The sequence below is a fragment of the Podarcis bocagei genome (assembly GCF_964188305.1).
Source record: "Podarcis bocagei genome assembly, chromosome: 13".
In the NCBI taxonomy this organism is placed as follows: Eukaryota; Metazoa; Chordata; class Lepidosauria; order Squamata; family Lacertidae; genus Podarcis; species Podarcis bocagei.
The window spans coordinates 10,117,949-10,145,675 of NC_138138.1; the positions used below are offsets into that span (position 1 = coordinate 10,117,949).

The 27,727-nt window shown below is 47.0% G+C and overlaps 2 protein-coding genes across 5 annotated transcripts in view; one reads left to right on the top strand and one right to left on the bottom strand.

Annotated features, from left to right (window-relative positions):
• CSGALNACT1 (chondroitin sulfate N-acetylgalactosaminyltransferase 1) overlaps positions 1-4,156 on the top strand; it is a 32,925-nt gene extending 28,769 nt beyond the window's left edge. For all 4 annotated transcript variants that reach the window (XM_081166521.1, XM_081166522.1, XM_081166523.1 and 1 more), the window contains 2 exons: positions 2,432-2,513; positions 3,085-4,156. In XM_081166521.1, coding sequence (XP_081022647.1) covers positions 2,432-2,513; positions 3,085-3,368 — 366 coding nt within the window. In that variant the 3' untranslated portion in view covers positions 3,369-4,156. The remainder of the gene's footprint in view (positions 1-2,431; positions 2,514-3,084) is intronic.
• A 383-nt stretch (positions 4,157-4,539) lies between these two features.
• Positions 4,540-27,727, bottom strand: part of SH2D4A (SH2 domain containing 4A) — a 32,213-nt gene continuing 9,025 nt past the window's right edge. The window contains exons 4-10 of the mRNA XM_081165532.1: positions 23,855-23,935; positions 20,543-20,663; positions 12,526-12,745; positions 10,926-11,056; positions 8,944-9,164; positions 6,226-7,310; positions 4,540-5,371 (exon numbers count right to left, since the gene is read on the bottom strand). Of these exons, the coding sequence (XP_081021658.1) occupies positions 7,218-7,310; positions 8,944-9,164; positions 10,926-11,056; positions 12,526-12,745; positions 20,543-20,663; positions 23,855-23,935 (867 nt within the window). The 3' untranslated portion in view covers positions 4,540-5,371; positions 6,226-7,217. The remainder of the gene's footprint in view (positions 5,372-6,225; positions 7,311-8,943; positions 9,165-10,925; positions 11,057-12,525; positions 12,746-20,542; positions 20,664-23,854; positions 23,936-27,727) is intronic.

Sequence of the window (27,727 nt, forward strand, 5' to 3'; positions counted from 1 at the left end):
AGAATTTAGGCCACAACTTTATTGATTACAGAAAGTGACTGGTTGCATAGGCTCTGGTTCGACTAGTTCCCTGGCATGCAGGTAGCGCTGACCCAGGGTTCCAGCATAGGTCAGCCAAGGGTGAACACCTGGATAAGCGGAAAGCCAGGAACAGGCTACCCAAATGTCCCCCTGGACTCAGGCATGGGCACAACCCCCTCTCAGGCGTTGACCAAACCATTGAGTCCCTGGATTCCTTTAACAGAATACCCTTCACATAGGGATGCCGAGAGCGTTCTCCCATCCCTATCACCTGAACCAGAGCCAACCTTACAAGTTGTGTCAATTTGCTACCCGGCAGGCGAAACCCAAATGGCAACAGCCAATCAGCCAAGTGGGGAGAATTCCTGCCGTGCCCCTGTCCCAATGACAGACGACACACGATGGCATAGCAAGGTCAAGCGCACAGCCCTAAAAGTAGGGAGAGGTGGGCGGGCGAGCCGAAAGAGGAAGCTCTGGGTCACGTGCATGGGCATAAATAGGTCCCTCGAACCGTTTGGACTGCGTCCCATTGGCCAGATTGCACCCAGCTTTGAAGGACCTACCCACCCACAACACAGGGTGTCACTTTTCCAGGTCTCACTGCATTACGTGCCCTCCTTAAGGGTAAAAGGTAAAAAGCTAAAGGGACCCCTGACCATTAGGTCCAGTCGTGGCTGACTCTGGGGTTGTGGCGCTCATCTGGCTTTATTGGCTGAGGGAGCCGGCGTACAGCTTCCAGGTTATGTGGCCAGCATGACAAAGCTGCTTCTGGCAAACCAGAGCAGCGCACGGAAACGCCGTTTACTTTCCCGCCGGAGCGGTACCTATTTATCTACTTGCACTTTGACATGCTTTTGAACTACTAAGGTTGGCAGGAGCAGGGACCGAGCTACGGGCAAGTCCTAGGCTCTGTGGTTTAACCCACAGCGCCACCTGCGTCCTCTTTAAGGGAGGACCCGATTACAGTGGTACCTCGGGTTAAGGACTTAATTCGTTCCGGCGGTCCGTTCTTAACCTGAAACTGTTCTTAACCTGAAACACCACTTTAGCTCATGGGGCCTCTTCCTGCCACCATGCCGCCAGAGCACGATTTCTGTTCTCATCCTGAAGCAAAGTTCTTAACCCCAGGTAATATTTCTGGGTTAGCGGAGTCTGTAACCTGAAGCGTATGTACCGTATTTTGCGCCCCATAGAACGCTCTGGCCCATAGGACGCACCTAGTTTTTTGGGGGGGAAATAAAGGGAAAAAAATTATTTCCCCCCCCAGGTGCGGGGCTGGAAGAACCAGGTCGGGGAACAGTGGGAAGGCACGCTCTGCCTCCCCGCTGTCCCCCGAGCTTGTGGGGCTGGTGATGGGGAGAAGTGCGCTGATCCCGGGACTGCAGGCAGCTCTGCGCCGCCACCTGGAGTGGGGCGGGACTTAGTGCCCCGCTCCGGATGGCGGCGCAGATCTGCCTGCAGTCCCGGGACGGCAGGCAGCTCTGCCCTGCCGTCTGGAGTGGGGCGGGACTTAGCGCCCCGCTCTGGATGGAGGCGCAGAGCTGTGCTGAGCCGGGGACTGCAGGCAGCTCTGCGCAACCCTCGGAGCCGGTCTCCCGAGGGTTGCGCAGAGCTTCCTGAAGCCTGGAGAGCGAGAGGGGTCGGTGCGCACCGACCCCTCTCGCTCTCCAGGCTTCAGCGAAAGCCTGCATTTGCCCCATAGGACGCAACCAGATTTCCCCTTGATTTTTGGAGGGGAAAAAGTGCGTCCTATGGGGCGAAAAATACGGTAACCCGAGGTACCACTGTAATGGACTATTACATTCCACGTCTATCATGAGACATTCTTTCTCTGTAGCCTCCCCAGGCTGCAGGTTGGGGATAGTAAGAATGGGCTGCATTTGTATTAGCGGGGAAAATTTAAAAATGCTTTAAAACTCCTCAAGTCCACATTCTTTCATACAAAATAAAAGTCAAGAGTCCAGGAGTCTTTGCTTCTACTTTGTTTGGTGGGGCTGGCGACTGCTGCCCAATCCTGGATTTCTCCATGATTTCAAGCATCACTAACAAGCCTTGTCTCCAGATGATGGAAGTGGCAGTCTACTTTTTTATATATATGTCTATAGCAGCATGGCAGTTTCAAGGAGGGATCCAGTGGCAGATTTATTTGGTATGGATATAGCTAAAAACAAGGACTGTGTAGGGACCTCACACACTAGGTGGACCACCTGAAGACATGCTAAATCCTTATTGTGTATCTGATTCTAACATGTGCGATGTAGCTCTTAGAATATGAAAGAACGGCAAAGGTGAGAGATAAGGGAGTGTTAACTGACTGCAGCTGGAAGCAGCCACCGCACAGGGATAAATGATCTTTATGTGAAATATGCACGCACATATACACAGATAAATGCACCTTTCTTTCTTCCAGGTTATAAAAAAGGAGACGGGGTTTTGGAGAGACTTTGGATTTGGAATGACTTGCCAATACCGCTCTGATTATATCAACATTGGTAAGAAATGAAATCAAATGAATATTTAGATATTAAATCCAATCAAGGCTGGTTCCCACCATGCCAAATTAGTGTTACATTTATGTGGGGCACAATCAAGCCTCTTCTCTGGACCCTTAAGGCTCCCAAGCCATTTTGGGAATACAGTGGTCCCTCTGGTTGTGGACAGGATCCGTTCTGGAGCTCCGGTCAGATCCTGAGGTTTCCGCAACTGGAGGTGCCGCTTCTGCTCATGCGCATAGCATGGTTTAGCGTTTCTGTGCATGTGCGCGGCGCATACAGCACTTCTGCGCATGACGAAACCAGGAAAAATACGTCTGGGTTTGCCGCGTATGTATCCCAAAGGATATGTAATTGGAGGTGAACACAAGTAGAGGTACCGTTGTATATTTTAAAACATTGAGTCGTATCCTGATCTGATCCAAAAGACTCTGCAAGTAAAGAAACACATTGACTCTTGATTTCTCGCAGTGGCAACCATCTTGAAAGGCTTTCCCCTCAGTTCCTGGGCCCACAGGTCTCTCTCTGTGTGCCACAATCACATGAAACCTGTCTTTTTTTTTTCTCTTAGGAGGATTTGATCTCGACATAAAAGGCTGGGGAGGAGAAGACGTACATCTGTACCGCAAATACCTTCACAGCAACCTCATTGTGGTCAGGACGCCTGTCCGGGGCCTCTTCCACCTCTGGCATGAAAAGCACTGCTTGGATGAACTGACCCCAGAGCAGTACAAAATGTGCATTCAGTCCAAGGCCATGAATGAAGCGTCTCACGGCCAGCTGGGGATGCTGTTCTTCAGGAGGGAAATCGAGGCTCATCGGCGCAAGCAGAAAGCAAGCAATAAGAAGTCTTGAAGCCAAAGGAGGTCTTACTCGGAGATAAAAACCAAGAACCTCAAAATCTGACTCAGAAGGCTGTTCCCAAAACCACACTCGCAGGAGAGGAAATGCTTCTCTTGGTTATTTGCTTGCGGGGCTTTTGATACCATCGTAGTCTTTTCTCTGTGCCACATTGCAGCACTGGGTGATGCCATTACGGCATGGAGAATAGCTTCCCCTCCAACCCCTCAACGGTTTGATATTTTAAGGACAAACAAGGTGGTTTTCCAACTTTGACTGACGCTACAATAGGATTACACAAAGCTTTACATTTTATCAAATGGGTAGCGAGGTGCTCATAAACTTGGATTGAATGAAATCCCAGGGAGATCTTTACAGTGTGGACCCTGTAATGCTGAAATGAGATTACTGACAATAGCCCCGATCCAGTCTTTTCCTAGACTCTGTTGTTGTGAGTAACCAGTGGCCCTAGATAGGGGATGCACACGCATATCTGGGCCACGTGTGCCACCAATCCAATTCAAGGGGGGTTATCAGATAAGCACCATAACAGAATGACAGGGATCCAGATCAGTTGCGTGGGTCAGGGCTCTCTTTTCAGACGAGCATTTAGATGTTTATCTAATGACTCCTAGCAGCTAGAAAGCGAACACTGAAAGTTGAATGTATTAGCTCTATATGGAAGCCAACACCATTATCAAAATTCATTCTCTCTCTCTCTCATATACACCTACCCACACGCCTCACAAAGCCATATCTTCTGAACTTCTGTGGAGTCAGTAAAGATAATATGGTCACTTGTCCTTGAGTGCTCTCAATTATCATTCTTTGCTTGTCCTCAACAGCGCACTTTGGGTTTTGTGTCCCTTGGCGCACACTTAACATGCACATGCTGAGATGTAGCACAATTTAACAGAATGGTGAAATGTTTTTGTGAATAGATCTAAGGTCGTCAGGTGGATTGGTAAGTAAAGCCAAGAGGGGCTTTTAGCTAGAAGCACCAGTCCTGACTTGCACTGAACCTCATACAGTTTGGAGACATTAAAGAGAGATGGATTTAGCAGACAATGATTTTATCTAGGACTTGACATTAATATTTGCTGACTTGGATTCCGCTTTCTTCTTACTCTTACGTGTTTGAGGTTCCAGCCTTTAAAACAGAGCATCATTTAAATACAGACACAGATGAAAATATAAGGTATATATTTCCTGACATACCTAGCTGTACAAACAATTAGATAATACTGATAATTGAAAAGCAAGGGTATATAGTGGAGCCTTGTCCAGATTCTACACAGAGAAGGCAAATAGTCTCTTTTAAAATTTCAGCCACTTTGCCTTTCATTTTGGCAAATCTTGATCCAAAGTTTCTCACTCCAGGCCCCTGCAGAAAAGCGGTATTTTAGTTCTGCAACATGTTATTGGCTCAATAATAGTGCATTTAGTGATGGATTTATACTGGACCATCCACACATGATTCCACTTTATTATTCGTTCTGCGATGCTTCTTCAATGGTATTGCAGTGCTGCTGTCTAGAGGGGAACTCTTTGTACTACAGCTCTACCAAAGCAGGACACAGAATAAACTTGGAACATTTCTGGTACAAAAAGTGACAGGACATCGGGAGAAAGTTACAGGACGTGCACTGATTGGAAAGGAAGCAGTGTGTTCACCCTGAAACATTTGAAGGCACAAACAGTATTGGAAGTGGAATCAAGTACAACCTCTCCAATCCCATCATGAGCACAAATCATGAAGGCACAACGGGGGCCCAACCACACTTTTCCATTCCCCCCCCCCCCGATTCAGTGCTAAACCACGGGTTTTCTGGGGGAAAGCAGTGGGGCAAATGCAAAACCACTCATACCCAGCTTTCTAGACCCAGGGGAAGTGTGAGTCTAAAAAGGGTGGCCCTCCACAGTGAACTGAATAACACAATTAAAATGGGATTCAGGCAATGGATGAGTCCATTCCTTTACAGAGAGAGGGCTTGGTTAAAAAAACCCCCACAACATTTCTCCTAACATTTCCTAGCAAAAAACAAAATAAAAAAATTCCTTCCAGTAGCACCTTAAAGGCCACCCAATCTTAAACAACTCCTAACCCACAATAATACTACAACCAGACTTAACACGGACACTGGCACCAGAGCCTGCAATAAACCCAGATGCCAACTTTGCTGCCACATACACCCGGACAACACCATTACTGGCCCCAACAACATCACACATACCATCTCGGGACTATTTAATTGCTCATCGTCTAACATTGTGTATGCCATGAAATGCCAACAGTGTCCTTCAGCTCTCTATATTGGACAAACAGGCCAAACCTTACGCCAAAGAATAAACGGACATAAATCTGACATCAAGAATCACAAAACAGAGAAACCAGTAGGAGAACACTTCAATCCCCCAGGACATTCTATACAAGATCTCAAAGTAGCTGTTTTACTACAAAGGAATTTCAGAAATAGACTGGAAAGAGAAGCTGCTGAATTGCAACTCATTACCAAACTTAAAACCATGGAGAGACCTGGTCTGAACAAAGACATTGGATTCTTATCTCATTATACATGACTAAGCCATTTCTCACCTTCTCACCCCTTGCCTTTTCCTGTAAGACCTATTACAATCGTTTAGAGTCGTCAACAGGCTCATCTCAGCTATCTGCCAATCTCCCATTCCCACCACCCTTCTGAGTAATACCCCTCCCCACCTTCTCACTATATAGAAGGATCTGGCAACTTCTGTTTCAGTGTATCTGAAGAAGTGTGCATGCACACGAAAGCTCATACCAAGAACTAACTTAGTTGGTCTTTAAGGTGCTACTGGAAGGAATTTTTTTATTTTGACTATGGCAGACCAACACGGCTACCTATCTGTAGCAAAAAACAGCAACACCCCTTTTTAGCAGCCCTATTTTCATACCAAGAGTCAGCATTCAAAGTCCCCATCGTTGCATCCGCAACACATGAGCATCCATTGCGAAGGACGGTTCTTTATCTGCTGGTCATTTACTCTGCAACCGTCTGTAATGCACTGGGTGCTGAAACAGGTAGTATGTCTGCCTGGGCGGCTGTGGAGCAACAAAAGGAAAACAGTAGCAGTGTAGCGTGGGGACAAATGTTCCGTCACGCACGCTGGAGTCACTTGGCTTCACTTGGCATCTGCCACCTGCAGAGACTGAGCTGCTAGCGAGTTCTGGAGAGGGCTGAAACTGGGAGAACTATCCTGCATGGATGTGACACACTGGCAGGTTTTAATGGCGCACCCCCCCAACAACTCCAAAGACAAAACGGCGATAAGCCAGGGATATGATTTCACCAGGGTCTGATCGCGGTAAATGGAGGCAGTTTGAAGATACGAACAGTGGCCTTACTGCTCTTGACCACACTCAATTGCCACTGGCTAATGGGAGCAGAGAGGGCCCCACCATTCTGAAGACAACCCTATTTGTGGCTTTCGCTAATAATACAACCCTTTCAAGTATTTACAGGAAATGTGAATTACACTTTGGAAATGTTCTATGTCTCCTGATTGAACAGGAACACACAAGGGCAGGATTCAGCCTGAACAAAAGTGTCTATGGAAAGTTTTAACTGCTGTAATTATCTTTGAAAATAGATTTATTCTTTTGCTATTTTCTTTATGGTTCTGCTTCCTGTTCCTTTGTATCTTCTCGTCGCTTGCTGGCAGCTGTCCAGATTTCACTTCTCGATTAGCCAAACGTACTCGCACCATCACTTCGCCGTTTCCGAGGGTATTGTAAAAGCTGACGGGAGCTGGCTCAACTTTTGCCTGCTCCACATCTACCCATTCAAGAGAAGTTCTTCACATGGTAGAGATCAGAAATGTCAGGCGTCACTCGAAAAGATCAAGGTAGTCTGGCTCCTCCCCTTGTTGGCCACAGGGATAACGCAGAATCTCCTTTCCAAAAGATGTGATGGGCTCCTCCTAATAGGAAGAAAGCCAGTACAAATTTAGGTTCCAGAGTTCTAAAATCAGCCATTCATTTCCTACTAGAAACTGGTCAATCAGTTTAGAACCATAGAATTCTTGAGCTGGAAGAAGGGACCCTGAACATCACCTAGTCTGGGCATGTCCAGAGTCCGTTTCGGGGGCCTAATTCGGCCCCTGTAGCAGTTTATTTCCTGGGGTAAATTCCTAAAAAAACATAAAAGGTCAACAACTTTGGTTGGCCCTCATGGCCCTTCACTTCATCAAATCTGGCCCTCTTTGAAAAAAGTTTGGACACCACTGATCTAGTCCATGGGTAGACAAACTAAGGCCTGGGGGCCGGATCCAGCTCAATCGCATTCTCAATCTGGCCCACAAACGGTCCGGAAATCAGCGTGTTTTTACACGAGTAGAATGTGTGCCTTTATTTAAAATGCGTCTCTGGGTTATTTGTGGGGCATAGGAATTTGTTCACCACCACATAGCCCCCCCCCCCCAAGAAAAAAATATAGTCCGGCCCCCAACAAGGTCTGAGAGACAGTGGACCTGCTAAAAAAGTTTGCTGACCCCTGATCTAGTCCAAACCCCTGCAATGCAGGAATATGCAGCTGTCCCTTACAGGGATCAAACCTGCAACCTTGGCATTATCAGCATCACACTCTAACCAACTGAGCTATCCAGGCTGGTTATCAAAGCAGGCAGATGAGCAGCATTTAAGGTAGCTGAGCATATCATCAGTTGATATCAGTATAGCTTGGGGTAAAGAGAAATCTGATTTCAAACAGCAATCATGGCAGGCTCTTCGCCCAGTGGATTTGAGCTCAGCTTTAAGACAACATATACACAAGACATCTACATTCCCATAACTGAAATCCTGGAATAAACAAGCAGCCATGCTTTTTTGCTTTGTGTGTCTGGAGATCTACGTCTCCCTTTTGTGGGGTGGGTGGGTATTGTTTTATATAAAAGTGGTCACAGACATTCTTCTCTTTCAGTTTTCATCATTCACTTTGCCCCAAAGATAATAAATTCGGAAACATTTTAAAAAGCAGTTGCAGACAGTTAAGTCCAGCTGTGAACGACTCTGGGGTTACGGCACTCATCTCACTTTACTGGCTGAGGGAGCCGGCGTTTGTCCTCAGACAGTTTTTCCGGGTCATGCGGCCAGCATGACTAAGCCACTTCTGGCGAACCAGAGCAGCGCACGGAAACGCTGTTTACCTTCCCACTGGAGTGGTACCTATTTATCTATTTGCACTGGCGTGCTTTCGAACTGCTAGGTTGGCAGGAGCTGAGACCGAACAACGGGAGCTCACCCCGTTGCGGGGATTCGAACCACCAACCTTCCGATCGGCAAGCCCAAGGCTCAGTGGTTTACACCACAGCGCCACCTGCATCTCAACCATAGCTGTCAACTTTTCCCTTGGCTTGCGAGGAATCCTATTTGGAATAAGGGAATTTTCCTTTTAAAATAGGGAATCATTGACAGCTATGGTCCCAACCAATAACACTTACAGGGCACCTAACGTTGCATTAAGTCCTGCAGAATAACATTTCGTGCACCAAGAAGCTTCAACATAGTCATAGAATGAGGTGGTGGTGGAGAAGTTGAGCATTACGAGAGGCGCACCTTGTGGTAATCGACCAGGTCAGCCAACGTTGAATGCTGCTGCTGATCCACACCCAGGAAGCTGTACGAATCCCCGGAAGCATCTATCAGGAAGTGCTTGCAGCCTTTGGCCGACAAATACGAGAGGACGTAGCCTTTGATCTTTTCACTGACCCGGATCAGGAAGCTCCCAGGTGCCAAACCGCTTAGATGTTCTTCTGCTTTCTTGGTAGTTAAAATGCCTGTCCCAAAAATGAAAGGCGAGAGCTAAACAAGAGAAAACTATTTGCCGGCTTGCTGCACATTGGAAAGATGCTGTCAAATCTTCTCTAATATAGTGGACCAGCTCCCAGCCTATTCAGTGACCTGGCTGGTTCAAGATCCCATTAGTCATCAGACCACTTTTCCCAGCTTAACTCTGCACCTAGGTAAAGGTAAAGGGACCCCTGACAATTAGGTCCAGTCGTGACCGACTCTGGGGTTGCGGCGCTCATCTCGCTTTATTGGCCGAGGGAGCCAGTGTACAGCTTCCGGGTTATGTGATTAAGCCACTTCTGGCGAACCAGAGCTGCACACGGAAACGCCGTTTACCTTCCTGCCAGAGTGGTACCTATTTATCTACTTGCACTTTGACATGCTTTCGAACTTCTAGGTTGGCAGGAGCAGGGACTGAGCAACAGGAGCGGGGATTTGAACCGCCGACCTTCTGATCAGCAAGTCCTAGGCTCTGTGGTTTAACCCACAGCGCCACCCGGGTCCCTAACTCTGCACCTACTTACTGTTGAAAAACCTCTTTCGTGGCCTCCCTACACACTGCTGGATTTAGTCAAAGCTATGTGTGTCAATACACCTGCTGGACAGAAAAACAAAATGGGTGCCATAGGGCTTGTGCTTTGCTGCTTCGTTTGCTGTTTCCAAAACAAAAGAGAGAACACCTTGTTCCCATCTCCCACTACGATAAACCTGGACGAACCCTTGGCTCATAATTTCGACCACTTCCAAGATCCCTGCTGAATCTGGTTGGTCATCTCTGGGACCCAACCGTGAAAGCAAGGAATATTTAATGAAATCTCACTGTTTTTGTTAGTTCACCATGTGTTACACGGCTACACTGTTAATGAGATTTGTTCCCATCCCAAAATTCTTATGCAGAAAGCGAGCGTCCTAACTTCCTGATGAACCAATGAAGACATGGGAATGATTCCCATGAATCATGAGAGGCGTGTCAGCTGAGTGGATGGTTCGCAGAGGCTATCTGGGATCGTTCAGCGATGCAGTGTCCAGGGCACTTAATTTATGGTGTAATATAAGGGAAAAAATCTGTGCCTATCCCAAGGAGCTCACAGCCTACATTTGGGCCACGGGAGAGACAACAGCATTAAGGAAGGCTGAGCATATGATAGTATCAAGAAATCTACAAATGCCCCGTCTTGCAGTGTGTCAGGAGTCCAGGTTCCCAGCTTGATAACACAGTAAAGCGTAGGTAATTAAAAAGGAGGATTTATTGCAAAAACAAACAGATAGCTCCGGACAGCTCTGACAAAGCCTCTGGCATCATTACTCAAGATGACCCTTCTGAAGACTCCTTCCGGCTGTGACAGAATACATTGAACTTATGACTCTTACATCTCTTGTTTTGTTTCCAATCTAGCAGCCCTCCCATTCGCCAACTCCTCGGACTTAGGGGCTCAGCCCCACCCTCTTCTTGATCTGAGAGGCTGTCTCTGGATCTATTCGCTCCTGTTTCTGCTTCCTTGTGAGCCTTGACTGTGTTCTAGCCTGCTCTCACCTACTGTCTTATCAGTCTGCTCGTCAAGGTCAGGCAGAGCCGAAGTCTGCAGCTGTCGGCTCTCCCCTGCCTGACTAACATCTGAGCCTCTCTGTTCCTGGCTGCTTACTGCAGTCGGCTGTAAATCTTTGCTCGGAGCTGGCTCATTCCTGACACAGTGGTCCTTAGCTTGGGCTCCCTTGCCCTATGAAAGGCAGGAAGACCAGGTACTCACCATGGAACCAAGGTGCTACCTGGCCCGTGGATTTCTCAAAACCAGCTCGGAGCTGCTGCTGCTCTTCCTTGAACCACCGAATGATGGCCTCCTGAGTAGCAGTGGAGACAGTCCTTTGTAGTGCCTGCTTCCTGTTGTCGCAATAAAAAAGAGAGAAAGAAGTGGGGAGCAGATTACGATCTTTGCACTGGATTTAAGTTCAGTCCCATTGCAAAGATAAGCTCCTTTACAAAAATGCAAATCACGATTTAGAATAAAGTGTGCCTGTTATAGATGTTTCGGAGAATACTTGGGCCAGATGCCCTTCTAGGAGTCTTGTCACAAGGGCTGAACCAAACTCTCTTCTGGCTTCTCACCACCAGCAACGACCCCTTGCTTGCTTCCTTTCTTTAATTTGGGACCCATCTATTTGTCCAGCCAAGCAATAAGAAGATGAGGCAAGCAAAGGGAGTTGACCCTTCTCCTTGCTCCCTTCCACGAGGCCTAGGAGGGTCAGGGCAGCATTTCCAAGGAGCTGCAGGAGTTGGCAGCAGGCATGGGGCCACCACTATTAAGGCCAAAGATTAGTAAGTGCTCATTCTGGCTGGGATTAACAGGAGCTGTACCCCAAAACATTTGGAGGGCAGCAGGTTAGTAAAGACTGTTCAACACGTCCCCCAATTTACTTCAGGTAAGAAACATTCTCATTCCTTTTAAGGTTTTTTATTGGCTTTGATTTTCCTTGTATATATATTGGATTCAGTTAGGTCTCATGGGCATTTAATTGTGTGTCATTGACACGTAAACACTGTGTGCTTTAGACGTGCTCCAGGAAAAACCCAGCCTGCCCACACATCACCAGCCCTCTGCCAACATAGCTGTTTCTTCCTTCATATGGCCTACTGTGGCTTTTTGTATAACTCTAGGAAGTGTGCCAGGCCGCGTCAAAATAACTCCCACTGGCCTTTTCCGCACAGAAACACTCCTGCTGGATGGCTAGAGGCGTCAGTCACCTCAGCTAGTCACATTCAGGTGCGTTCAAGCCCGATATAGCTGAACTATGTCTCAGGACACGGGTGGCACTGTGTGTTAAACCACAGAGCCTAGGACTTGCCGATCAGAAGGTTGGCGGTTTGAATCCCCACAACGGGGTGAGCTCCCGCTGCTCGGTCCCTGCTCCTGCCAACCTAGCAGTTCGAAAGCACGTCCAAGTGCAAGTAGATAAATAGGTACTGCTCCAGCGGGAAGGTAAACGGCGTTTCCGTGCGCTGCTCTGGTTCGCCAGAAGCGGCTTAGTCATGCTGGCCACATGACCCGGAAGCTGTACGCCGGCTCCCTCGGCCAATAAAGCGAGATGAGCGCCACAACCCCAGAGTTGGCACGACTGGACCTAATGGTCAGGGGTCCCTTTACCTTTTATGTCCCAGAATTGCATTTTAAAAGCCAATTGCACAATTTCAACAGCTTCATTATCCATATAGATATATACAGAGTGTGGTCAGGAGGAAAGGACTCAACAGGAGGAAGAACAATTCAGGTTTCCTTTCTGAGTTCTCCCTTGGCCTTCCCCTCCTCACCTCCTCACTCTACCGACTTAGTCAAAGCCTTCAGGGTTACTAACCTGTCTGTTTTGCCGTTGGTCATTCCGGCACTGAGATGCTTAGGTTTCGGTGGCAGAGGAGGAGGAGGAAGCGGCCGTTTCTGCTCCCCTGCCTTAAAAACCGTGGAGACCCCCGCTACTTTTCCTTTGCGGGTTCCTTGCAACGACAGCCTCTTGTAGTCGTCCCGGGCCTGTCTGGCGAGGGAGCGCCGCCTTTCATCGGCTGCTTTTGCCCGCTCCACTGAAACAGGAAAGAGAATGTTGTTATTTGCTCTTCGTTGGAGGTCCAGACAGGGACAGAGGAAGATGGGTGTGGTGGGTGCGGACCGTCCCGGGTGTCACCACTGAGGGGGGTGACAAAATGCCGGGTGGCACTCACTGCAGGGCCTGCAGCATGCCTGAGCCACATGTCTCTCCTGGGAGAGACGTGGTGGCTTGGGTGCGTGCAGGCTCCACACTGCCCAAATGGTCTGCCCGCTGCCTCTCCCCCAGCTGTAGGGCGGCTGAGTGGGAGGAGGCAGGCAGACTCCAGAGGCCCCGCAGTGCGCCCTGCCCCTATGGGCAGCTCGCCCCGCCCCAGGCGCCCAAGCGGCTTCCTCCGCTGCTGGGTCCAGAGCATAGCTGTCAACCTTCACTTTTTTGGCGGGAAATTCCCTTATTCCAGTGCCGTTTCCTGCTGCTTCCTGCTTGTTGTGGTTGTTTAGTCGTTTAGTTGTGTCCGACTCTTTGTGACCCCATGGACCAGAGTATGCCAGGCACTCCTGTCTTCTACTGCCTCCCGCAGTTTGGTCAAACTCATGCTGGTAGCTTCGAGAACACTGTCCAACCATCTCGTCCTCCGTCATCCTCTTCTCCTTGTGCCCTCCATCTTTCCCAACATCAGGGTCTTTTCCAGGGAGTCTTCTCTTCTCATGAGGTGGCCAAAGTATTGGAGCCTCAACTTCATGGTCTGTCCCTTCCAGTGAGCACTCAGGGCTGATTTCCTTAAGAATGGATCGGTTTGATCTTCTTGCAGTCCATGGGACTCTCAAGAGTCTCCTCCAGCACCATAATTCAAAAGCATCAATTCTTTGGCGATCCGCCTTCTTTATGGTCCAGCTCTCACTTCCATACATCACGACTGGGAAAACCATAGCTTTAACTATATGGACCTTTGTTGGCAAGGTGATGTCTCTGCTTCCCGCTACTATCCCGGATTGTTAGATATCCCGTAGACTGTCCCCGGGACAGGTGAGGCTGCTGATCCCTTATTTTCAAATCTGAAAGTTGACAGCTATGGTCCAGAGGCATTTCTGGTGCTTCTGAAATCTCAATGCGCACAAAGGGGGGAAGACAGCCAGACACAGCAAAATAACAGGTGGAACATGATTTGGCAACGAGAATGGGGATTCGTACTGAACCCAGTCAATGCTGTACAGTGGTACCTCGGGCTAAGAACTTAATTCGTTCTGGAGGTCCGTTCTTAACCTGAAACTGTTCTTAACCTGAGGTACCACTTTAGCTAATGGGGGCCCCTGCTGCTGCCACGCTGCCCCACACGATTTATGTTCTCAACCTGAAGCAAAGTTCTTAACTCAAGGTACTATTTCTGGGTTAGCGGAGTCTGTAACCTGAAGCGTCTGTAACCTGAGGTACCAGTATATTGCTGCTTTGGTGCTGACTGCTGTGGTTTCGTGGTAGTTCTCCAGAGGTCTTTCCCAGCTCTGCTATCTGCTATTCTTTTGGCTGGGGACACCAAGGAATGAACTAAGCCCATGGAGGCTTAGTTTAGTCAGAATCAAGTATACACACACCAAGTTAATGCTGAATACATTACAGTCATACCTTGGGTTAAATTTGCTTCAAGTTGAGCGCGTTCGAGTTGCGCTCTGCAGCAACCCGGAAGTAACGGAGCACGCTACTTCTGGGTTTCGCTGCTTGCGCATGCACAGATGCTCAAAATGACGTCACGCGCATGCGCAGAAGCGGTGCCGTGCCGTCACTAGATACGTTTACCTCTAGATGCGAACGGGGCTCCGGAACGGATCCTGTTCATATCTAGAGGTACCACTGTACTTCTGGTAAATGAACCACCATACAAGGCTGTTAAAAGGCTGTGAAAATTTGTTTCCAAGGTTTTCTAGACTTGTCTACCCATGTACTAGCTGAAACCAAAGGGGCATATTGGTTGCCAGATGTGAAATATATTCAACTAACCAACCAACCAACCAACCAACCAACCAACCAACCAACCAACCAACCAATTGTCTTTATTGGCATCAGAGTATAAAACGTTTCAAGTAACTGGGATAATTAAAAAGACAAGGGTGAAGGTATCAAGGTCACACTATGGTTGTGTGCATTTGGATATCCAGGCATAGACAAACTCAGCCCTCCAGATGTTTTGGGACTACAACTCCCATCATCCCTAGCTAACAGGACCAGTGGTCAGGGATGATGGGAATTGTAGTCCCAAAACATCTGGAGGGCTGAGTTTGCCTATGCCTGTGCTATACCCTGTCTATTTCCCGAAAGGATAGTTCGTTGGGAACCCTTTCAGGTAAGACTGTGGCTAAAAAGGAAGCTACTAAAGCAGTAATAACTTTGTCCCGATCTGCCAGGAGAAACCTTCTTTGGCTTCTTCTCAGAGCTGTGCGCCAGAGGTCCAACATTTTGCTCAGCATCAGTTGGCGAGGTCTGCTGTGCAAAGGGCAATCTAAGAGAATGTGGTCCATTGAATCAGGTACTTCTTGACTGCAGGCACACAAACGGGCTTGAAATGCAATGTGTGAGAATCTGTTTTTGGATGAAATATATTGTTTTCTGCTCTCCCACCCCACTACAAGGCTATTTAAGCTAAAAAAGCCAATGCAATTCTGGGCTGCATCAATAGGAGTATAGCATCTAGATCAAGGGAAGTAATAGTGCCACTGTATTCTGCTCTGGTCAGACCTCACCTGGAGTACTGTGTCCAGTTCTGGGCACCACAGTTCAAGAAGGACACTGACAAACTGGAACGTGTCCAGAGGAGGGCAACCAAAATGGTCAAAGGCCTGGAAACGATGCCTTATGAGGAACGGCTAAGGGAGCTGGGCATGTTTAGCCTGGAGAAGAGGAGGTTAAGGGGTGATATGATAGCCATGTTCAAATATATAAAAGGATGTCACATAGAGGAGGGAGAAAGGTTGTTTTCTGCTGCTCCAGAGAAGCGGACACGGAGCAATGGATCCAAACTACAAGAAAGAAGATTCCACCTAAACATTAGGAAGAACTTCCTGACAGTAAGAGCTGTTTGACAGTGGAATTTGCTGCCAAGGAGTGTGGTGGAGTCTCCTACTTTGGAGGTCTTTAAGCAGAGGCTTGACAACCATATGTCAGGAGTGCTCTGATGGTGTTTCCTGCTTGGCAGGGGGTTGGACTCGATGGCCCTTGTGGTCTCTTCCAACTCTATGATTCTATGATTCTATGATTCTAAGTGTGCATATCAAACTCTTCCGTCTCAGCAAAACCAGTGGGTCCCTGGTGGTGAAGCTGGGTGCAGGTCTTGAGCTTAGATTTTTTGGCACCATTTATAAGGAGCCATGTTACGGATTGGTTACAATACCACCAGTTACATGAAATGTGTAAATTAAGCTAGAAATAATGGTTTTTCGGACCAAAGCTCACAACTGGAAAAAGAACTTCTACAAAACAAAGAGAAACTTTTGTCTAAAATGTATAATCTGTTATTAGAATGGGAAACAAAAGATGAGCTTGTTAAAGCCTCAGTGACACACTGGGCATTAGATATAGGACAAAATATAGATTTTGACCTCTGGGGGAAAACTCTGGAAAAGCGACTTGAAATTTACAGCATGTTATTCTTTGAAGGAGAACTACCTGAAAATGATTCACAGATGGTATTTAACTCCAAGTAGGCTTGCGAAGATGTACAGGACAGAATCAGATAAGTGCTGGCGATTAAAAGCGGTGGAGGCAATGTTCTTTCAAATGTGGTGGACATGTAAAAGAGTAATAGGGAAAGATCTATAATGAATTGGGGGGATGTTTAAAAGTACTTTCCTTAAAAACCCAGAATCCTTTCTGTTGAGGATAATTCAGACTGAAATTCCCAGGTGTCAGAAAAGGTTATTTATGTATGCTACAACTGCAGCCTGCATTTCGTTAGCCCAAAAATGGAAAATGAGCGAGGTCCCAAACAAAGAAGAATGGCAACTTAAGATGACAGAATATGCACAACTCGCAGATTTAACATATAGAATAAGAGAACAAGAAGAACATACGTTTAAAGAAGACTGGGAAATGTTTATTGAATATATGGGAAATAATTGTGTACAGGTGAAAACCCTGGCGGCGTTAAGATAAATTCAGCAGTGTAAATAAGTGTTGATGGATGCAATAATGGAATACTGATTGGTATAGTTTTTGTAAAATATGCAGGGATTTATTATCTGTAAAATGAACCATGGAAAGAGAAGAAGAGGAGTCATTGATATCTTAAGGATTTAAAATGAGTACTTTAAATTGTAAAACAAAAAATTTAATACAAGAGAGAGAGAGAGAGATTTGGCAAGTTTGAAAGTTTGGCAAATCTGAAAGATTTGAAAGTTTGTTGCTGTGTTTGAGTCCACTGAGGTGTGTTTCTGAGTCTCCTTCAGCTTCAGAAAGGAAAGTTGGCTTTGCCTCTGTTTGCACAGCTGTTTGCTCACGGCTTTTTAATATGGGCGTTTCTTGGTGCCAAGACTCTGAGCCTCAGATTCACACACAAGGGAGAATGTACACTAAACAACACGAAGTTGTACAGCCTTTGGGGTCCCCCTTTTCTTGGGGAAGTGGGAGGCTTACATATACACACATACATGTTGGGGCTGTGTGCACATCAAACATTTACAGCACATTTAGGAAAGACTTTCTCCCCTTCATGTCCCCTCCTCACACCAGGGCTGCCTGTGCCAAGAGAAGGAAGTCTTTGCGCGAACCTGGCAGCAGCACAGGCAAAAAAATGTGCCAATCTGCAACTGGATCGAATCACTGGAGATATTATAAGGTAAAGGTAAAGGGACCCCTGACCATTAGGTCCCCCAGCAGAGCTACTAACACCCCATATATATACATATCCAGCATATACAGTGGTACCTTGGGTTACAGACGCTTCAGGTTACAGACTCTGCTAACCCAGAAATAGTTCCTCAGGTTAAGAACTTTGCTTCAGGATGAGAACAGAAATTGTGTGGCGGCAGCAGGGGGCCCCATTAGCTAAAGTGGTGCTTCAGGTTAAGAACAGTTTCAGGTTAGGAACGGACCTCCAGAACTAATAACCATATTTTTCACTCTATAAGATGCATCAGACCAAAAGACGCACCTAGTTTTTGGAAGAGGAAAACAAGAAAAAAAAATTCTGAATCCCAGAAGCCAGGACAGCAAGCGGGATCGCTGCTCAGCAATCCCGCTTGCTGTCTTGGCTTATGGGATAGCTGCGTGCAGCCTCTCCCGGGCAAGGGGAGCCTTCACCCCCTGTCCGGGAGAGGCTGCGCGCGGCTATCCCATAAGCCAGGACATAAGCCCTTCTCCCTCCTTGGGGAAAACCCCCCAAGAGCTCCACACTCCACGCGGCTCTTTAAAGGGAGCGCTGAGCAGAGCCTCCCGTCTGCATTCGCTCCATAAGACGCACGCACATTTCCCCTTACTTTTTAGGAGGGGAAAAGTGCGCCTTATAGAGCGAAAAATACAGTAAGTTCGTAACCCGAGGTACCACTGTATAACAATGAAGAAACTAGAAGAAAGGGAAATAAACTATGTCCAGGGATGAATTCCAGTCTACACTCACTTCCTCCGACAATTCAGTGAAATTATTACACGCCCAGAGAGAAAACATCACAGAATTTGAATGCCCAGTCCAGCACAAAACAGAGTTTCCCTCTTGATCACCAACTCGCATCTCTAACTGCTCCTGCCAATGCAGAGCTCTGCACATCCATCGCGCTCTCCCCCAGAGCCTATGAAATGATGGCAGTAGGTGTCAAGACCAATCCATGTTTCCTAGTTTATTGAATAAGGCTCAACTATTCAGAGGAGGAATCTAGCATACAACCCTTCCCCAGGCCACCTTTTAGTTATGCATTAATTTCTCCAGCTATAGCGATTCTCCAGAGCCTGCTGTAACCAGCTCTCCCCTGTTAATCGACTCAAATCTCTCCAGTATCGAGCCAATTCCAGTCTGGCAGCAATAAGCTGAAACACTATTCAAACAGGATTTTAATGTGATTAAATTGCTAGGTCCTCGTGCCAGTCAATAAAGCTGCGGCCTTTTTCACATTCCGATATCTTAAGTCTAGTCTCTTCATTCCTCGTCTGTCTGCATTGCTGCCTGCAATGATGGGGCTCACCTCTCAGCGCCGCCTCCTGGGCAATGCAGAAGAAGCTGACAAAATTATTCAAGGAGGAAGGAAAAGCCAGAGAAAGACCTTTGCCTGCCTGAAAGAGTCAAAGGTGTTTTGAAAAAACAGGATGGTGCAAGCACTGACTTTTAACTCTGGTTTGGCAGGTTTTTGTAGTTGTTTCAAGACCTCTGTTTAACCAGAGGTAACATTGGGACAAAAGAATTTGCAACGGCTGTTGTTGTTGCAGGTCTGTTACTCTGTGTTTTTTAAAAATATTTCGAATATTGTGCTTTTATTTCCAACTGGTAAGCACGAAGGTGCAACAGATGCAGGTTGCAAACAAGCAAACTTCTCCGAGACCTTCAAGTCCCTCTCCCCGTCTCCAGTCAGACCAAGGTAACCTCGCAATGGAATTTCCCCAGGATTCAGGAAATGCATACAGGAAAAAACAACAGCGTGGGGCAGCAGTGTGTGTGATGGAAGAGGTGGAGCCAGAGAGAACAGCTGCAACGGAAAGCAAGCCTGAGGCTGACAAAGACCAGCAGCTTCTCGCCAGATTAAATTCAAGATAGGCTTTTGTTCCTTTTTGTAATATAAAGGTTGGTGACAGGAGTATTTTAATACAGTCATACCTCGGGTTACAGACGCTTCAGGTTGTGCGTTTTCAGGTTACGGACATGCCGAAAGCTGAAGTACTGGAACGGGTTACTTCTGAGTTTCAGCTCTCGTGCATGCCCAGAAGTGCTAAATCGCACTTTGCGCACGCACAGAAGCACCGAATTGTGGCCTGCACATGCACAGACGCGGCGCTGAACTCTGCGGGTTGCGAATGCGCCTTCTGCACAGATCATGTTCGCAACCCAAACATCCACTGTACAGTGGAACCTCAAGTTACATACGCTTCAGGTTACATACGCTTCAGGTTACAGACTCCGCTAACCCAGAAATAGTGCTTCAGGTTAAGAACTTTGCTTCAGGATGCGAACAGAAATCATGCTCTGGCGGTGCGGCAGCAGCAGGAGGCCCCATTAGCTAAAGTGGTGCTTCAGGTTAAGAACAGTTTCAGGTTAAGAACGGACCTCCTGAACAAATTAAGTCCTTAACCCGAGGTACCACTGTACAAGTTATTCAGCAAAGGAGGTGGCTTGCTCATATTTTTATGTCTCCGTTTCTGATCTCTGCGCTGCTAGTTTGCAAATAAGCAAAAAGAACAAACAGGAGCCTTAGGCTGTGTACACATTACCTGCTTAAAGCTCCTGGAAAGAGGGGCTGGCTGTTCAGCCACTCTGAGAATTGTAAAAGTAAAGGGACCCCTGACCATGAGGTCCGGTCGTGGACGACTCTGGGGTTGCAGAGCTCATCTCGCTTTATTGGCCGAGGGAGCCGGTGTACAGCTTCCGGGTCATGTGGCCAGCGTGACTAAGCCGCTTCTGGCGAACCAAAGCAGCGCACGGAAAGGCCGTTTACATTCCCGCCGAAGTGGTACCTATTCATCTACTTGCACTTTGACGTGCTTTCGAACTGCTAGGTAGCTCTTAGCAAATGACAGATCCTAGGATTCTTTAGGGAAAGCCAAGCGTGTGCAAAGTGGAATGATACTGCTTTGAATGGATCGTGCAAGTGGGTCCTAAGTTTAATCAGATAGGCATCATCACATAAGAGATCTAATAGGGGCTTACGAGTTTCCAACCAAACAGGATCTTCCTTGTCCAACTTCTCCATTGACTCGTAGGTGCGATTTAGGGTCACTTCTTGTGCTCTGCTGTCATTCACGATTGTATTCATTTCCTCTTCTTTCCTCTGCCATACACACACACACAAAGTATTTTGATTAGTGTGAACCTATCTACTTCCTGCATGGCAATCATATTTACAGGTAATGGGCAGTTCAGCAATCCCTCTGATAAGGGTCATAAACTTCTTCTAATAAGGTGATTGGCAGATGAGTCGACAAAAGCTTTAGTCACCGATCAAAATTTGTCGCCTGACTAATCTTTAGGGCCAAGGGACACAGTTGAGCAACCATGTAAACGAGCCTTTGCCCAACTCTATGATTCAGAAATGCAACAAGATGCTGGAATATCTTTCCCCTTGAGCTGCACTTTTATTTTTATTTTTAATATTTTTTATTAATTTTCAGCAAAAGAAAAATAGATAAACATTTCCACTTTACAAATTTTCTCCTTTTTTGGACTTCCATCGGCCATTCTGACAATCATCTGAATTAAACTTTTTAGTTACACATTTCCTACATTTCGTATTGCCTTTTGACAAACCTGTCCACACCTGTTTTCCTTTCTTACAATATTTCTTTAGATTTTTACAGAGCTTCTTTAAATGCCGCAAACGTTATTTCATTATCACTTAAACCTCCCCAATATTCAACAAATTTTCCCCAGTCCTTGATAAACTTTTGATCTCGTTGGTATCTGATCTTCCCTCTCATTTTATCAAGTTCTACATAGTCCATCAGCTTCATTCTCCACTCCTCCAAAGTAGGTACTTGTTCCTGTTTCCATCTCTGGGCCAATAATATTCTTGAGCTGCACTTTTAATGGCAGGCGTCTGGCAAATAAAACAGGGCCTGTCAACATGGCCCCTCCAACATGCTGTGGTTGCGAACGACCAGCATCCCTGCCCCACTGACCATACAAGCAGGGACTGTTCGAGTTCCTCTAATAACCTCTGGCCAACAACATGTTGGCTATCCCTGAAATAAGGGATAATTTTCAGTTTTAGACGGACAGGTTTATCCAGGCATGCTTGGCGGGAACATGGGATAGGGCCTTCTTGGTGGCTGCTCCCAAACTTTGGAATTCTCTCCCGAGAGAAGCTAGACTGGCTCCCTCCTTGCTGTCCTTCCTTCCTCTGGAAGCTGAAGACTTTCCTGTTCCAATAGACTCTTGGGAACTGAATGCTTTTAATGAGGGGGCTGGTGCTGTGCTGTTTTGGTTGTGTTTGTCTGTCTGTTACAAACACACACGAGTTTTAATTCTATCCGTGTTTAATTCTTTTTTTAGGATTGTGTTTTTTCTCTTAATCTTTTTAGCTGTTCTTATTTTTGTCTGTCACCTGCCTCGAGTCCCTGTCGGGGAAGATAAATATATAATATCTATTCATCAGCTGCATTGCAGGGGATTGGAAACCCTTCCAACTCTGCAATTCTAGGATTCTAGGATTCTATTCTGCAAACAAATGAAACCACTCCATATACAGTGGTGCCCCGCAAGACGGATGCCTCGCAAGATGGAAAACTCGCTAGACGAAAGAGTTTTCTGTTTTGGAGGTGCTTCGCAAAACAAATCTCCTATGGGCTTGCTTCGCAAGACGAAAATGTCTTGCGAGTTCCTGCGGGGTTTTTCCCCTCCCCCCTTTTTCTAAGCCGCTAAGCCGTTTATCAGCTGATCCGATAAGCTGATAAGCCACTAAAAGCCGCTAATAGCGCTAATCCGCTAATCCATCAATGGGCTTGCTTCGCAAGACGGAAAAACCGCTAGACGAAGAGAATCACAGAACGGATTCCTTTCGTCTTGCGAGGCACCACTGTACAAAGGATTTGGTGACAGATGACATTATAAGATTTCTTAAAAACTATTCATGAAGTGGCAGGTTTGCTCTCAGGGTGCACATATAAACATGCACGCGCGCACACACACTGTCTGGTCAAAACAGATTTTGTAGGTTATTGGGCGTACTACAAAACTACTTTAATAAACTGGATAATGGAATGAACACACCAGGGGGAATTATGCCTTTCATACACCACTTTTAACAGTGATTTTGCAAAAGGTATAGCTTGGCACCAACTGCTGAGGATGTTGGGAAGTGCCTGTGCCCATTCCATGTCTATTAGTTGCTACGGTCTACTGCAGAGGTCAGCAAACCTTTTCAGCAGGGGGCCAGTCCACTGTCCCTCAGACCTTGTGGGGGGCTGGACTATATTTTTTTGGGGGGGATGAATGAATTCCTATGCCGCTGAGACCATATAACACCGGTCTTGAAAGACCTACATTGGTTCCCAGGACGTTTCCGAGCACAATTCAAAGTGTTTGTTGACCTTTAAAGCCCTAAAAGGCCTCGGTCCAGTATATCTGAAGGAGCGTCTCCACCCCCATCATTCTGCCCAGACACTGAGATCCAGCGCCGAGGGCCTTCTGGCGGTTCCCTCATTGCAAGAAGCAAAGCTACAGTGAACCAGGCAGAGGGCCTTCTCGGTAGTGGCACCCACCCTGTGGAATGCCCTCCCATCAGATGTCAAAGAGATAAACAACTACCTGACATTTAGAAGACATCTGAAGGCAGCCCTGTTCAGGGAAATTTTTAATGTGTGACATTTTAATGTATTTTTAATCTTTGTTGGAAGCCGCCCAGAGTGGCTGGGGAAACCCAGCCAGATGGGCGGGGTACAAATAATAAATTATTATTATTATTATTATTATTATTATTATTATTACTATTACTATGACCCACAAATAACCCATTTTACTCATGTAAAAACACGCTGATTCCCGGACCGTCCGTGGGCCAGATTTAGAAGGCGATTGGGCCGGATCTGGCCCCCGGGCCTTAGTTTGCCTACCCATGCTCTACTAAGTGTGAGAAGCTAGTCTGTTCCAGGGCTTCTGCTTCTTTAAATGAAAGCGGAAATCTCTGAGAAGTGGCCACGCCCCAAAGTCCTGCCACGGCTGAGCACTGAGCATTGACGCGATTTACCTACATCGTGTGGCAGGCTAGTTTTCTGGTTTGCTAAATGTGCAGCGTCCCAATTTAAGGGCCTTGGGGTGGGGGGTATTTAAGATCACACTTGTCTCATGATTTGATTTGCATTCAGAAGCATGGCTTATATCTCTAGGCGATGCCTGCATTGCAGGGGGTTGAATAACTCTCGGGGGTCCCTTCCAACTCTGCAATTCTATGATTCTGAGATCAGGAAACAACACTGAATACAGACAAAATGCAGTTGCTTCCATAAACCCACACTGTTTCCTTACCTGCCGCAAGCCGTACTTCCTTGAATGATTGATAGAGTCTGCCAACATCTGTTCTATACCTCTTGGCTTACTGGTGGGAGCCTAAAATCCAGCCAAACAGAAAAACAGGATTGTAAGCTTTTCACACCCTGACTCCAAACCTCGAATCTAATTGTGTTCCAAAACATACAGGATGAAGAATCACCCACAGTCAAGATCAGAATTCTTGAATTTTCAGGCTCACAGAGGAGATACATATTTTGCTTCACAGCGGTGTAACAGAATGGAGAGAGTGTAAAAAGAGGGAGACCTGGGTTCAAATCCTCACTTGCTTGTGAAGCTCACAGGGAGATTTTCAGACAGTCGCTATTGCTCAGTCTAGCATACTTCACCCAGGTTACAGTGGAACCTCGGGTTGCAGACATGATCCATGCAGGAGGCACGTTCACAACCCGCAACGTTCGCAACCCGCAGCGCCACGTCTGCGTACATGCAGGTCGCAATTTGGCACTTCTGCGCATGCGCAAAGCACGATTCAGTGTGTCTGCGCATGCGCGAGCACCAAAACCCAGAAGTAACCTGTTCCGGTACTTCTGGGTTCGGCGTGGTGCGCAACCTGAAAATGCATAACCTGAAGTGTCTGTAACCCGAGGTACCACTGTATTATGAATTAATGTGCCAAAATGGCTTTCAAGCAGTTTACAAGTATAAAATCAATCTTAAAAGCCACACATAATGAAAATATACCAAAAGAACCCACCCCAGTTAAAAGGCATAAACATTAAAACGGTTCAACTAGGACAAGGAAGTTCAAATTCAGGGGAATTCTTCCCTAAACAAGAGCAGGCAGAATGCCAAGACTGATGTGGAGTCTCACATTTCTGTAGACTAGGGGTGATCAAAGGCTTGATTACCCATTTCCTTCCAAGGAAAGGGGAAGCAACATAGGTAAGCCTGGCAGGACAGCTTACTCTATGGCATTAACCCCTTCATGCATTCCTTGGACTTAAGCACGTTGGTGATACGAGACTGGTTACCCCACAAAATCACCCTTCCACAAAGATGGCAAAGCGCAGAACTTAGTCATAGAAAAACGCTCTCCTGCATCTAGGAATATTTAAAGTTGCTAAAAACATAGCAGCTCCATAGTCACTGCTAAGTTGTAGACCAAAGTACTAATGTGGTGAGCGAGTCCCATTTCCCACAGCTAGTAATTGTGCAAGTGAAGATTTAGAAGTGTGTTTAACGAAGCCAACTGCTTTTTTTAACCCAAGGGGCAGAAGAAGGGCCAGTAACTAGTTACCAAGTTTGACCTCCAAATTCTGATTTAAGCACCTCTGTCAACGCAGTAAGGAGAGCTCCCTTCCTCCTGCCTGGTGACCAACCTACTTAACAAACATTCCTTCCCATTACATATTAACACAGAGACAGACTCGTTCAGCTCTCAAAGCTTTTAAGAGAAAACTCGGCAAGGAGTAAATTGCTTGCTCTCAAGCAAGAAATATTACAGTGAATCCAACTTCATTCACAGTTGCGTTCGTACTGGGAGTCCTTGGGAATAGGAATTTTGAAGTCTTCGATATATGCTAACGTTCATGAGCGTACCAACCAAGCATGTACATAGATCAGCACAGGAAGACCAACCTGGAACCATTTTGATTCCTAAACTGAGCAAATGTTTTCTCTGCAAGGTCAAAGTGGGAAACCTCCCCATTGTCTCTTTCCTCACAAATCCTGTCTTAAGGGCACATTTAAGATATGAATAGGATGTGAGCCTGTGACCTGGCCCAGGAACTAAGTATTTATCATTACAAAAGACTGGCCAGGCTCCCCAGGAAATCCAATCAAGTAACCTGCTAGACAGGAGATAAACAAGGACAGGAGAAAAAACAACATTCAAATTTCTGTTTAGACCGCCTTTTTTGTGATGTAGGTATGATGTATCTGAGGGGTGGTCTTAGGTTACACCCCTTCTGTGATATATGTACAGTGGTGCCTCGCAAGACGAAAAGAATCCGTTCTGTGATTCTCTTCGTCTAGCGGTTTTTTTGTCTTGCGAAGCAAGCCCATTGACGGATTAGCGGATTAGCGCTATTAGCGGCTTTTAGCGGCTTTTAGCAGCTTATCGGATCAGCTGATAAGCGGCTTAGCGGCTTAGAAAAAGGGGGGGAGGGAAAAAAACCCCGCAGGAACTCGCAAGACATTTTCGTCTTGCGAAGCAAGCCCATAGGAGATTCGTTTTGCGAAGCACCTCCAAAACGGAAAACTCTTTCGTCTAGCGAGTTTTCCGTCTTGCGAGGCATTCGTCTTGCGGGGCACCACTGTATGATGTTTCTGGGGGTGGTCTTGATCTACAGGGTGGCAATTTCAAAAGTCTTTATAAGGCCTTGTGCACCATTTTTCTGGGTTCCTCCTCTCTCCTGCGGGTGAGGGGAACACCCTGTTGCAACAGATCCATAAAGATCAAGCTTACTAGCTGCTTTGCTTCTCAATATTCTCTGGTTGGCCTCTGTTATTTTCTCCTACCAATAGGGAACCTTTGTAAGGACTCTATATGGGCTCTTGGATACCCCATAAGGGAAAAGGGCAATTTTTATTTTCAACACAAATCAGGGATCACAAGTAAGAGACTTCAGCCAGGAGATTGAAGCAAGACAGCGTCCAGTAGGCCTGATCTTTATTGTTGCAACAAGACTTCCAACTACCACATGGAAGAAGCACGAGAGAAGCCCCGACCAAAGGATGCCCCCCTTTCTTACAATTTCCCCAATTTCCGCTCTCCGTTCCCCACAGGTGGGCGGAGTTTGCGGCACCAAACGGGGGCTCACCTGGGCAGGTGCTTCCCAGGTCTTTGACCTGCCCTTGGCCAGGGAAACCAAAAGGGGCTTGGACAAAGGGGCAGCCTCTTTTCATTGCCCTTTGCCCCACCCCCAGCCAGCCGTCCATTGTCCTCCCTGGCCGAGGGTGGGTCAAAGGCCGGCCCAAACAGGTGGGAGGCACCTGCCCAGGTGAGCCCCCACTCGGTGCCACAAACCCCGCCCACCTCTGGGGAAGGGAGGGCAGAAATTGTCATAACTATGTCATAAACTGGGAGAGGTCTTCTGAATGATACCTGAGCACCAGCCAGGCTTGCCCTTTCCCTCACATGACCTCCAGATTCCAATCTTCAGGTGAAACAAAGGAAAGTATTTACATTTTCCTGTTTCCCCAGCCAAGTTAAACACACCCTTTGTCTTGACTGAGACCCCAATCCACTGAGGTTGGGCTTGGATTGTTCTTGGAATGACGACCTGTCTGGCACTCAGGTGCCAGGATGCCAGCGATTATCACCCACTCACTTCAGGGATTGCACTAAACAACAACAACACTTCAGGGATTATGGATGCCCCTAACCATGTCCCGGGACGCGGGTGGCGATGTGGGTTAAACCATAGAGCCTAGGACTTGCCGATCAGAAGGTCGGCGGTTTGAATCCCCGCAACGGGGTGAGCTCCCGTTGCTCGGTCCCTGCTCCTGCCAACCTAGCAGTTCAAAAGCACCTCAAAGTGCAAATAGATAAATAGGTACTGCTCTGGCGGGAAGGTAAATGGTGTTTCCGTGCGCTGCTCTGGTTCGCCAGAAGCGGCTTTGTCATGCTGGCCACATGACCCGGAAGCTGTACGCCGGCTCCCTCGGCCAGTAAAGCGAGATGAGCACCGCAACCCCAGAGTCGTCCACGACTGAACCTAATGGTCAGGGGTCCCTTTACCTTTTACCAATGTCCCAAGCTCCTCTGCTGCTAGCCATTTTCCTTCTGAGTAGAACAAAGTTGGAATGGTGTACAGTGGTACCTTGGGTTAAGAACTTAATTTATTCCGGAGGTCTGTTCTTAACCTGAAACTGTTCTTAACTTGA